This window comes from Gymnoscopelus microlampas (assembly GCF_963454915.1).
Source record: "Gymnoscopelus microlampas genome assembly, chromosome: 17".
NCBI lineage: Eukaryota > Metazoa > Chordata > Actinopteri > Myctophiformes > Myctophidae > Gymnoscopelus > Gymnoscopelus microlampas.
Genome location: NC_139954.1, coordinates 45,357,123 through 45,370,954, shown reverse-complemented (window position 1 = coordinate 45,370,954; position 13,832 = coordinate 45,357,123). Strand labels below are relative to the sequence as shown.

The following is a 13,832-nucleotide window of genomic DNA, read 5'->3' as shown; positions in this document are numbered from 1 at the left end:
TAGTTTCTACTCCCTCCTGTTGTGACTGACAGCGTGACCGAGTTCTTGTTTTCCTAGTCTAGTCTTCTTTGCCTTGTCCTTATGTTTTTCCTTTCTCCAGAACTGCGCCCCGGGTCAGTGTAATAACTGGATGGGGGGGAGGGGGCACTACAAATACCAAACCTACAGTATGACCTATCTGAGGACCGAGACTCGTTTTCCCACCGCTGCAGTGGGAAAACGATTCACATTTTTTACTTAAAAATCTTTTGAAAATAGCAGATCTACAAGCTCACAATGCGTCGCATCGCGACGCATTGTGAGCTTGTAGATCGGCTATTTTCAAATGGCCGAAATGTATATAGGGCTGAAAGTGGGTAATGTCTGTTTTGGAATAATAATCAAAATCTACAAAGTAACTAAAGTTCTCAAATAATTGTAGTGGAGTAAAGGTATAATATTTGCCTCTGAGATGTAGTGGAGTAAAAGTGAAAGTATAAAGAATTGGAAATACTCCAGTAAAGTAAAAGTACCTCGAAAATTGACGTAGTTACTTTCCACAACTGGACCCATGACTGAATCACGTACTGTTTACAATTCGAACAAAGAAATAAAAATCTAGGCAGTATGTCGCAGTGACCCTCTGGGAGAGTCAAATCCATTACGATGTCACCCAAACACTGGACCTCTTTTGCATCTCAGAAAGCGACCTGCGTGCCAAAGGGCCCGACGGGGAGCAAATGATTTGTCTGTCTGTCATAATATTATTGTGGAAAAATCTTCTCCCAATTCCTTTACAGAACATGCAGTCCCTGTTTTAACTCTCCCAGTGCCAATGAAATTTAAAAAAAAGTTCATACTGTGCGAGCAATTTTTTAAAAGTAAAAAAAAAGTGCTCAGTAGCCGAGATACAGCCTTTTTCAGTAATAAGTTAAACAAGAAGTGAATGGAGCAGCAAATCTTCAAATGATGATATCTTGAGTTCTTAAAGGTAGGGTAAGTGATTTTCTTTGGTTAAAATAAGTGTTAAATAGCTCTATATTGTGATAGTACTCATTGCTATAGAGTGTGTGTTCAGTAAAAGGAGTCTCCTTGTCTCTCCAGCTCTTTATAAAACAGAAAATGCATTTTCGTTTCAGTTTCATTTCCAATGTTATCCAATCAGGATAGAGAACTCAATCGGGATATAGATTAAACAGGTGAAATTGGAAATGATGACACTAAGAAATGAGCAGGCAAAATTGGAACTGGAACTCTATAATAATGAAGCTTAAAAATGGGTACTTTCTCCTGATTGGCTGAGATTTTGACACCTACCGAAAAATGTATTTTCTGTTTCTTAAAGAGCTGGAGAGACGGGGAGACTCCTGTTACTGAACAAACACTCTATAGCAATGATTACTATCAGAATATAGTGCTTTAACCTTTAACGTTTAAAAAAATAAAATAAATAAACAAAAATAACTTTTACATTTTTTTATAATTAAAAAAATACCCGTGATAACTCGTTTTTGGCACTCAGAGAGTTAATATACCTTTTTCCAGACGGAGCAAAACTTAAAATAAGAAATCGAAATGCACTTGCACAGTAATCCTCCTCATGCACAAAACAAAATCTAGGAAACAAAGCAACAGACTGCTGTGTTTTGTGTTTGTATTAAAAGTGAGGATATGAATGGAACATATCCATTTGTTCCATCATTCTTTGTATAATATCATAAATGTGTTTTGTAGCCACACACGCCACGAACATTTAGTGTTATGTGTCTGCACATGTTTCAATGTTATATTACAACGTTTTTTTGCATGGATGGGGTTGTGGCGGCGTGGGTCAGTGACCGAGAAGCAAAAACGTCTTGTTTTGCTTCTCTGTATGTTTTAGACTGGGAAAGAATCTGTGTCATTATTTAGATTTCTTTGGCTATTCAAAACTAGCAGATCTACAAGCTCATAGCGCAAGCACCGAGTTTAAAGCAAACATTTGTAACTCAAGTCTTTGCTTCTGGGGAATTCTACAAATGTCTTCAAAATCTTAAAAGTTTTCAGTGGTTCTCAAACCTTTTCAATTCAAGGACCATAAAATTACACTAATTAGGCCGCCGACTCCCATCTCAAAATATTTTGTTCCAGGGACCCCCAGAGGCAAAGATTTGAGTTACAAATGTTCCCTTTAAAAATAAATATATATTCAAATATTTGCACAAAATGGTCAAGAGTCTTCAAAAATAGCAGATCTACAAGCTCATAATGCGGCTATGAGCTTGTAGATCTGCTATTTTTGAACAGCCAAAGTTTAATATATGGATAAAGTGTTTACGCAGATGCGTTCCCGGTTTGAATGGGTTAACCCATTAAGACCTGGAACTGTGTCATTTTTAGATTTGAGCTAAAAAGCATTATTTTACACTTTGGGCTATTCAAAAATAGCAGATATACAAGCTCATAGCGCGGCACTCGGTGCCGCGCTACGAGCATGTAGATCTGCTATTTTTGAAAAATCGTGAAAATGTGTGCAAATCTTTGAATATATATATATTTTTTTAAAGCGAACCGTTTTTTACTCAAATCTTTGCTTCTGGGGGGTCCCCTGGAACAAAATATTTCAATGGGGGTCCGCGGCCAAATACATATCATTTTGGGGGTCCTTGACATGAAAAAGTTTGAGCACCACTGATATAGAAACATACGTTTTTCAGAAAACTGTTGAGATTTAGGAGACTACTATGTAGAATCGGCTTCAGGTCTTTAATGGGTTAAAAGGAAGATAAAACATTCGATCACAAAAGAAAAAGAAAAAAAAAGAAAGATAGAAATCCACACTGTGTGCATTAATTTGGGGAATCATCTCACCTTGCCTTGAGCACTGTGGGACCCAGCGGGGGGGGGGAGGTACACGTGTCCCCCCTCCTCCTTCAGCTTGCTTGGCCAAGAGTGCAAGCTCAGCGCCTGGGCCCAGAGCAGTTCTCTGGCATGCTGCGATCTGGGCTTGTACTGGAGCAGCTCGGGAGACCGCAGCCTCTCCTCCTCCTCCGTCGTCGTCGCCTTCTTGTCGGCCATATCGGGCGCGAGGCCGAGGTTCACTTTGCATTGTCCGTTGTTGTAGTTCCCATTGAGCTGACCGTTCAAATGCCCGTTGTAGTGACCGCCGTAGTCACCGGCGAACCCCGCTCCCCCCCTGCCCTCAGAGCCCGTGGAGGAAGGCACGGCAGAATGTGTGTTGGTGGCGTGAGGAGGAGGAGGAGGAGGCCTCCCTAGGACCACGTCTCCTCCTCCGTTCATGTGGGCGAACAAGCTGTTGGAGTCTATTCCGTTGAACTGAGGCGGCGGCGGCGCGGCGCCGGCGGCGCACTCCTGGTGGGACAAGAAGCCGCGCCTCCTGAGCATCTCGGCGTAGTTTCCGTTGAGGTCCGGAGGAGGAGGTCCCGCCGCGGCAGGAGACTGCAGGAGTCTGTCTCCTCCTCCCGCTCTTTGCCACGGATCGTGTTCCGGAGCCTCGGCGTCTTTGAGCCACTGTTTTTTCGGGTTACAGCGCCGGGGCGAACGCAAGCGGACGGCGGGCATTCCCGGCGCCGCGGCGCCGCCGCCGCCCGAGGAGATACTGTTGTTGTTGTTGTTGTTGTTCGGTCGTTCGGGCTTTTTGCGGGGCCGGCCGGCCCTGGGTCGGGGTCGCGGCGGCGCCGACTCCTCGGAGTAGGAGCGAAGCGGCCCGTGGATGACGGAGTGAGAGAGCTTTTTGGGCATTTCTGCGGCGGACGCCGTAAACGCGTCGTCGCCGCCGTTGTTGTTGGCCGTTATGACACAGGGCATGGTTTCCCTGCTCATGCCCGCTGCTTCCGCCCATTGGCTGGCATCAGTTACTTCTCTACCGTTACGCAGACCGTGGATGGCAGAATATTCCCACTGGCCGTCCCGGAATCCAGGGAGGGACATTTCTTCTGGTCGACCAAAGGAGGAGGACGTCCCGGGAGGATGCAGTACTCTCTCAGGGAAGCCCACCTTTCAGGGACACAACAGGGAAGCAGAGAAAAAAAAGCAGGAAATTAAAAAAGAGCAGGAAAAACATTTGCCAAGAAATGATTATAATATCTATTGTATATCGTTGCTGTTGGGCAGAAACCTCTTATCTCCATATTCTTTTTTTTTTGGGGGTCCCTGGAACAAAACATTTTGAGATGGGAGTCCGCGGACAAATACATATCATTTTGGGGGTCCTTGACATGAAAGAAGTTTTAGATATTATAGCAACATAAGCATTTCCCCCCCCCCCCCCAAAAAATCAGGATTTAGAAGACATTTGTAGAATCCCCAGAAGCAAAGATTTTAGTTGAAAATGCTTTAAAAAACAGACAAAGATTTGCACAAAAGCTCGTAGTGCGGCACTCTGTGCTATGCTTGTATATCTGCTATTTTTTTGAGTGGTGCCAACCACTCCTACATTTGACTTTGTCCGTGTGTCCGTCCGTATGTCCGTCCGTGTGTTTGAGCACGGCTGATTGGTCAAGCTTCACGTGACAATATGTTGTCACGTGTCACGTGACAACATATTGTTGCTGATTGCAACACAAGGATGCAACCAGTTACACTTTCAAAGGCACCACTCTCTTCACACTGGGTGTGATTTTTAATAGCCAAAGACATCGTAAAAATGACACAGGTGCGTTCTGCGGTCTTAAAAGGATTACAACGCTTCAGTCACTCTGACCTGGAAGTTGTGCAGGAGTCTATCCATGGGGTGGCTGTTGGAAGAAGAAGAGGCTAGAATATCAGGATGAGAGCCACAGGCTGGCTGGCTGCCACGGGTCTCACCCCCCTGACCAGACATCTGCTGCTGCTGCTGACGCCGGTGGCTGGCCTTCACCAGGGACAGCACCCGCTCCTCTTCTTGAGCATGATGCTGCCTCAGACTGGAGCTCAGAGAACAAGCGTCACCTGTGATGGGACACGGAAGACAAGAAGGAAATAGAGGGAGACATGGGAGTAAGGAGGGGTGTGGAGAATCACCAGACGGAAGAGAGAGAAAAAAGAGAGAGAGATAGAGGTGCAAAAAGACAAGCCCAGGAATGGTGTGTGAGATGATAATCACAGTCCAATTTTTGGGTTTTTTTTGTGAACAGGTGTTGGAAGTTTCATTATAATAAAGGAGGATCAGTGTGTCAGTGTATCAGTGAAGGACATTGGTTCTCAAAGTGGGGTACCCACTATTCAAAAATAGCAGATCTATAAGGTCATATCGCGTCACTACGTGCTGTGCTATGAGCTTTTAGATCCGCTTTTTTTTAACCCACTAAGACCTGGAACTGTGTCATTTTTAGATTTGGGCTAAAAAGCGTTATTTTACACTTTGGGCTATTCAAAAATAGCAGATATACAAGCTCATAGCGCGGCACTCGGTGCCGCGCTATGAGCTTGTGTATCTGCTATTTATGAAAATTCGTGAAAATGTGTGCAAATCTTTGAATATATATATTTTCTAAAGCGAACATTTTTAACTCAAATCTTTGTTTCTGGGGGTCCCTGGAACAAAAGATTTTGATGGGGGTCCGCCGTCAAATACATATAATTTTGGGGGTCCTTGACATGAAAAAGATTGAGCACCACTGATATAGAAACATACGTTTTTCAGAAAACTGTTGAGATTTAGGAGACATGTAGAATCGGCTTCAGGTCTCAATGGGTTTTAAAGCAATTTTTTTTTTACACTTTTAGATGGGGGGTCCGTGACCAAATACACCAATCAATTAGGGGGGGTCCTTGCCTGGCACGAAATAGTTTGAGAACCACTGGCATAGAAGGCGGGAGCAGGAACAGTGAGTAGAAGTCCTACCTAGACTTTTTTTTTGGGCAAATACAAACCTGCACAACGTGGAAGTGAAGAGCTTTTGTATCTTAACTGTTGAAGAAAACAGGAAATGCTACGTTTACAATGAAGCTATAAGAATTGTTTGCGAAGTAGAAGAGTTAGAAACAAATTAAATGCAGTTGAATGGAAGGATGGATAAATAAATCAAATGTTAAAAACCCATGTACTGTAATATGAGACTGAATACAAATGGCATTTTCTAAAAAAATATATATATAAACTGAAAACTCTCTGGAGTCAGTGGCTCATTCGGCAACTTCAAAAACAAGCCTATTGGAACTCTTTATCCACAAAGTTATATCCAGAGCTTACCTTTCAATACAGCATCTCTAGGCCGTTCATTGTAGGACAGAGGACAGGAGAAGTGGCCAATAAGCAAATCAACAACAAGCAGTGTGTGATATATATATAAGAGAGAGGGGATAGATCGTGAGCTTTTTTTGCTGCTATTCAAAGAGTCGTTTACAAAAGCAGATGACAAACCTCAAACAAAGTGGCCACCATGATCCGCTATACTGGGGGGTTTCGGACGACATGTGCTGCTGAATCCAGAGCTTGGACGCGAAGTGAATGTGATCATTTGTGTGGCGCTCCTGTATTGAGACAACAAAACGCAGCCTACGTTGAGGAATATGTGTGTGAAATCAAAACTTTGGCACCGTGCAAGGGATCTTTTCGCTTCATGTCCGGGGGTAGCCAATCTGTTCTCAATCATTACTTGACATCAATAGCATTAACAGTTGCACACAAAAAAACAGTCATAACAACAACAAAAAAACAAATCTAGTGTGATATAAAATGGTCAGATTTCTTCTCTATACGTTAACCCGTTAAGACCGGGAACGCATCCGTGTGTCATTTTTAAGATTTCTTTGGCTATTCAAAAATAGCAGACAATAGCAGATCTACAAGCTCATAGCGCGGCACGAGTGCCGCGTTTTTTTAAATCTTGAAACTTTGTGCAAATCTTTGAATATATATATATATATACGTTTTAAAGCGAACATTTTTAACTCCGATCTGTGCTTCTGGAGGGCTCCCTGGTACAACGTCTTTTGAGACGGCCAAACACATATCATTTTGGGGGTCCTTGACATGGAAAAGTTGGAGCACCACTGATATAGCAACATAAAAGTTTAAAAAAAAAACTGTTTGTAGAATATATACTCAAAGATTTGCACAAATGTTCCAGATTTTGCAAAAATAGCAGATCTACAAGCTCATAGCGCGGCACTCGGTGCCGCGCTAGGAGCTTGTATATCTGCTATTTTTGAATAGCCAAAGAAATCTTAAAAATGACAGATCTTAATGGGTTATACAACTTGAGTCCCGGCTGATTTACAAGCACAAAGCATTGCTATGAATACAAAAAAAAAAGACCTCGCCGACCTTGGTTTTCGCTACATTGCAAATTATTTGTCACAAGTGATGATTGTATTCATCTCGGTGGCGAAGCCCATATCCCGGTCAACCTCCCCAACCAGCTAAAGAACATTAGAGTCAAGCCTCCGGTTGCAGCATTTGGATCAATAAAACATGTCAACTTGTTTACCAAAGCCGTTGGGTCTCTTACAGAGTGTGACCTCCCTTTCAACCCCACGTCTTTCCCAGTTCCCACCTCTCTAAGAATGGAGGTTAATAAAAGATAGCTCAAGGACACTTTGGCCAAAGAGTTTAGCCACCCGACACCTTCGACTAGTGACACAACACATGGCTATTTTACTTTTTATGTTGGGCCTGTTTTAACGGAATGTCACCCTGGGATAAAACGTAGGCCATGTGCATGGACCACGACGAGACTTTCTGACACAACTAAAATCTCTGCTGGCCGACAATAAGATGATTGCTAAATGTAAAGAAAACGCCTCGCATTATTGCTGTGCTATAATTACATTAGAGTTACTAAGACTAAAGGTAGGGTAAGTGATTTGCTTTGGTTAAAATAATTGTTAAATAGCTCTATATTCTGATAGTACTCATTGCTATAGAGTGTTTGTTCAGTATTAGGAGTCTCCTTGTCTCTCCACCTCTTTATTAAACAGATAATGCATTTTCGTTTCATTTCCAATTTTATCCAACCAGGACAGAGAACTCAATCAGGATATAGATTAAACAAGTGAAATTGGAAGTGATGACACTAAGAAATGAGCAGACAAAATTGGAACTGGAACACTATACAAATTAAGCTTAAAAATGGGTACTTTCTCCTGATTGGCTGAGATTTTGACACCTACCGAAAAATGTATTTTCTGTTTATTAAAGAGCTGGAGAGACGTGGAGACATCTGTTACTGAAAAAACACTCTATAGCAATGATTACTATCAGAATATAGTATTTTAACCTTTTAACAAAATACTTTTTGTTTGAACCAAAAAATATCACTTACCCTACCTTTAAGTTACTAGTAACTCACTTGTTCTTTGAATCAAGCAGCACACTATTTAGTCTGATAGCCTATATCACTAATATGGTTATTAATAAAAAATAAAAAAAAATTGAAGATGGGAGATTGGATAGAATAGGCCTGAAAAATGTTAAAAAATAAATAACAAAAATATGTAAATGAGAGAATTAAGTGGGGGAAAAAAATGCACATAGACACTTTGAAACTGTGACATTGATGACATCATCTTTGTTGTCAAGAATATATCTGTCTGGGTGGAAAACTCATACGTCCAAAAATGTTACTTTTCAGGATTTGAATTCAAAAGTAGCCAGATCTTTAATTAACAAAAACACTAAAAAGTTAAAATATGGAGATAGGAGGTTTTTGGCCGACAGCTCCGATAAAAAGCATGCGTTGATGCCAGATAGCCCCCTCCCTGTCTGTGTTGTTGTCTAGAGAGACTTGGAATGAACAGGATGGCAATTAAATTACATGCAACATATTGAATGACATGAAAACACGTTTTCTGTCGTTCACCTGGCATAGGTGAAACTAAAAAATAAATAGTGACATTCATTAGGCCAAGATGAATAAAGTTACAGTATATTTGCATCCACAAGGTGGAAAAAAACAATCCATTGAATTTTGCTAGTGTTAACCCATTAAGACCTGGAACGTATCACTTATCACACGTCACTTTATCATTTGAGCTAAAAAGCATTATTTTACACTTTGGCTATTCAAAAATAGCAGATATACAAGCTCGTAGCGCGGTAGATCTGCAATTGTTTTTTAAATCGTGAAAATGTGTGCAAATCTTGGAAAATATATTGTTTAAAGCGAACATTTTTAACTCTATTGTTTGCTTCTGGGGGGTCCCTGGAACAAAACATTTTGAGATGTGGGTCGGCGGCCAAATACACATCATTTTGGGGGTCCTTGACAAGTAGGTAGCTGATATATTGCACTTTTACCTTAGCGCTAGGTATACTCTTGGTTACTTGTTCTCGCAGGAAATGCACTTAAGACTTCTGGTGATTAGTAGTTTCGTTCCCTACCTATGTTGAATGCACTTATTGTAAGTCGCTTTGGATAAAAGCGTCTGCTAAATGACTGTAATGTAATGTAATGACATGAAGTTTGAGAACCACTGATATAGAAACATAATTTTTTTTCAGAATATATTGGGATTTAGAAGACATTTGTACAATCGGCTTCAGGTCTTAATGGGTTAAAATGCTCGACTGAAATGACATGACGACGCCAAGAAAAAAAACCTAAAAAGATAACCCCCCCCATGGGGGGTGGTGGATTACCTGATTCAGAGAACGTATGGAAACCACCATTGGACACCACTGAAGGCAACACTGTCCTCTCTCTGAAAGGGGGGGGGTTGCCTTGGAATGGTTTCGAGTAGGGGGGTCCCAGCTGCTGCTGCTGCCGTTGAGGGTTAAGAAGGTTGTCCATGGATCCCACCATGGCCTTGTGTCCGCCGTAGCCCACCCCGCCCCCCACCACGTTCCCGCCGAAACTAGGATCATACATTTGACTCATGGTGTCCGTGAACTGATCCATGCTTAGCGGAGGAGGAGGAGGAGGAGCGCCTGGATTCAGACTACGTTTATTGCTGAGGTCCTGAAAGCCGGTGGGGGGGACGTCCAGTCTGCCGTGGTGGAGCTGATGGAGGGAGGCGCTCTGCAGCGTCGACATCGGAGGAACAACGCTTTCTTCGAAGAAAGGCGATTTGCCCGATGACCTGGCGGCGTGGTGGTGGTGTGGGTGGTGGTGACCTGCGTGGCTCGTCAGGCCGTTCTGGGCACTCTGGTGGCTCATGGACTGCAGTAGATGGGCCATGGGGGTGTTGCTGCTCGGCAGTCCTCCTCCTCCCCCCTGCTGCTGCAGGATTCTCTTCATGGGCTCCGGGTAGCGAGAGGAGGAGGGGTTTGAACCGGGGGGGCCACGCTGTCGCTGGAGGCTCATGTTGAAAGGGGCGTCGCCGTCGACGCCCCCTCCGGTCTCGTCAGGCGTCAGTTTCCTCTTCCGGAGGAGAGCCTCCCTCTGCGTCTGCTGGGACATCAGTTTGTCCCGGAGCGCCGCTCTCCCGCTCTGCTGCGGGCCTCCTTCGCGCGGCGGCGCGGGCAGTCCTCCGGGACCGGAGACGACGCCGTACCCGCCGGCCTCCATGTACATCTGTTCACCGGCGCCGCCCATCAGCCCCGGAGGCCCCCGACCGCTGACCGGCTGACCGTCCGCTCCTGGCATGGAGGAGTCGGTCAGTTTGTTTTGATTGACTAGCTGTGCTTTGGCTGCTGCCGACAGTAGACTGCTGGCTGGGAACGAGGGGTTCTGCTGATTAAGCAGTTGGTGAGAGGCCACGCCCCCCCGTGATGACTGGCCGTCAGACCCAGGGCCTGGGGGGGGCGGGCACATGGAGTCCAGGTTCCTGCCCACGCCGGCGCCCCCCACCCCCCCTCGCAGGTGGACGGCGGGCTCCTTGAGGTGATGCAGCGGCACGGAGGGGGTCCGCGGGGACCGAGAATGCAGCTTGGAGACGTGCGGGGGGCCCGCGGCGAGAGTACAACCCCCGTGTTGAGCGAAGGAAACGGAGGCGTGGTGCGAATGATGGGACGTTTCCTCTGATGCCCTGATGAGAGCGGGACCGTGGGCCATGTGCGCCGGAGACGTGATGACGGGCGAGGGCGACGCGGACGACGTGTTGTTAACGTGCTGGAGCCTCAGGCCGTGGTGCCCGACCGCTCCGGGCTTAACCGTCGGCATGGGGAGGTTGCTAGGCAACGGGACGATGGCGGGAGGGACGTTTACATTCATGGATGGCACCTGAGGCTGGGTGTTAAACTGGAGGTGGGGCGGCGGCGGCGCGACAATTTGGTCCTGAACGACGTGGCTCTTGCTGGGGATGGGGTCGAGGATGCCGAGGGGGTCCTTCTCCGAGGAGGTGACCTGCTTCTTCTGTATGACACAGGGAGGGAGCTGGGACAGGGCCGGGTGCTGCTGTGCGTGGCAGGCGGACGAGGATTTTTGCTGATAGTCTACGATTTGCGCGTTGAAGTTGCAGGGAGACTTCCGTCTGCCGGGGCTTTTGGTGTGAAGCGAAGGCGATAGGGAGACACTGGTCCTCGCGGCCATGGCACAAGGTGGCTGAGTGCCCGAAGGAGAGCCGTGGACCATGATGTTGGGCGGCGAGAGAGGGGTGAAGCGCTCGCCGTTCATATGACCGGAGCCCGGACTTAGGGCTCCGTGAAAAGCCAGGACGGAGGGGTCGGGGCTCCTCAGGGAGTCGGGCCTCGGAGACGGGGTCCCGTCGCCGTAATGTTGCGAGCTACACGAGGTGGACGACGGGGGGCTGAGCAAGCCACCGTGGCGGCCGCTAAACGGCGATCTTCGGGCGGCGCCGCCGCCGCCGCCGAGCCTCGACCTGCTCTGAGCCGCTGCCGCGTACGGGTCCCTCTGAGGGGGCGAGCCCAGGTCGTGCTGGTAGTGTTGTTGACCAGACATTGTTATTTTGTAGGAGCTGTTACTGTCAGGAGTGACAGAGTTGGATAGACCGTTGTGCATGTCGTTCCTTATTGCTTGATGATTCAAGGACCCCCCATGGCCGCCACCTGTGGAACAAGCATCAAATTCAACGTCAGAAACGAGAGACAAAGTGACAAAAGGAACAATATACACAGACTCTGAAACCTGACGTCACATTACTTCCACATTCGGGCGCGTTGCTGACATCCGTTACTCCGGATTGATTCAATAAATCTAATAATCAATGTACTAATCTTTGTATCCATCTAACTGTGTGCTCGTCTATCAATCAATAAATCCGAAGGAACAGATGTCAACACGATGCGGGAGACATGCGGAAGACATCAGACCTGTCAGCCGGTCGGAAAAGATACGCTGGAGTTAAACAGCGATCTCGTTCTCAACAAACACTTGTGTGTGATCAACTGAGTATTGGAAATGCTTCGAATATTTCCAGCTTGCCGGAAATATAATCAAAACTAATATTAGATAGAGATGTCAAATGCTGTAAGCAAATGTAGGTCACATATTGTGACCAGACTGGCAAGTGACACACTTGCCAGTCTGGTGTATTGCATGGGGGTGAGGCGCTTGCCAAAAAGAACAGATCTACAAGCCAACAAACGCGACGCAACAAGGCGTTGTTAGCTCGTAGATCTGTGCTTTTTCGCAAGAGACTCCATCGTACTTACGGAGTAGTGATGGAAGTACTTACTTGTATGTAAGTAAATGTATCAATACCACAATGTAAAAATACCATGTTACAAGTAAAAGTTCGGTAATAAAAATGTACTAAAGTTAAAGTACGTGTTATGTATCGTGTCCCATTTTAGGTTTTCAAAATGTATTACATTTAAAGATGGGGTAGACAAAAATGGTACCATATTATAATGAGCATTAGTGTGGACCAATTATATGAAGATACGTTGAAAATGGGTGAATTCGTCCTTTAAAGTACAATACTTGAGTAAATGCACTTAAGTTACTTTCCACCACTGGCTTTAGCAGCAACACAATGTGAATCTCTAAAAGGCAGAGAGATAGAGAGACAGAGAGAGAGAGAGAGAGAGAGATAATAAAAGCACAATGTCATACCAGCGGCAGCGCCTGGAAGCTGGGACTCCATGCTCTTGTGCAAGGTAGCCACGGCGATGATCTTCCTCTTGTGAATGCACAGCTTGGTGACGTCGGCGTCGGCTCTGACATCCTCGGCTGTCCTCTGTTTGACCACGGCCCCGGGGTCGAAGTTAAACACCTGGGAGGAGGAGACGAACGATGACAGGAATGACTGGACGAGTTATGACCGTGACCGTGTGCGATGTGCGTGCTGCGGCCCGCGCACGTGCTTATGTGCACGTAGTACGCGGGGGAGGGTTTGTGATCATTTTTTTCCCTTCCCGATAAATAGTACAGCAATGGTGTTAAGTAACGTTTTAAGTACATTTACTCAAGTAGTGTACTTGAGTACAATTACTTTCCTGGAGTATTTCCAATTGTCAATACTTTTACTTCTACTCCACTACATCTCAAGAGGCAAATATTGTACTTTTACTCCACTACAATTGTTTGAAAAGTTTAGTCACTAGTTACTTTGCAGTTATAAATTATTATGTTATAAAACATATTTTAACACATCCACTGCCAGGCCCGTAGTCCTACGGGCCGTTAAATCCAACCGTTAACTGCCGTTCCCGTAGTCCTACGGGGCGGGTGTTTTCCCATGTTAAATCGTGCAGGTGCAGATTCCGGATTTTTTTTGCACTTCCGGTTTCGAAGGGGGCGGACCGGAAACGAAATAATACTGTTTCCGGTTTTTCTCCCGCCTCCGTTTCCTGTCTAGCGATCAACTTTGGACGCCATTATCTCTGGCTTGTTGTTTTTCTCACCACATCCACCATTTTAGCGTTTTCCTCTCGTTCTCCAGAATGCAGTGTCGGATCGCGGCACGGTTTTCAGCGTTTTGTTCGGTCGGGTCCCGTGTTTGTGTCGAACCAAATGAACGCGGATTTTAAACGGATTTAGCGGGGCCTATGATGGAATCAAAAAAACAAAAAAGGTAAGAAATAGCTT

At 45.5% G+C, this 13,832-nt stretch overlaps 1 protein-coding gene across 1 annotated transcript in view; it reads right to left on the bottom strand.

Annotated features, from left to right (window-relative positions):
- Nucleotides 1-13,832, bottom strand: part of LOC311064039 (methyl-CpG-binding domain protein 5-like) — a 37,196-nt gene that overhangs the window by 5,335 nt on the left and 18,029 nt on the right. The window contains exons 5-8 of the mRNA XM_084083762.1: nt 12,858-13,017; nt 9,542-11,848; nt 4,682-4,908; nt 2,830-3,975 (exon numbers count right to left, since the gene is read on the bottom strand). Coding sequence (XP_083939888.1) covers nt 2,830-3,975; nt 4,682-4,908; nt 9,542-11,848; nt 12,858-13,017 — 3,840 coding nt within the window. The remainder of the gene's footprint in view (nt 1-2,829; nt 3,976-4,681; nt 4,909-9,541; nt 11,849-12,857; nt 13,018-13,832) is intronic.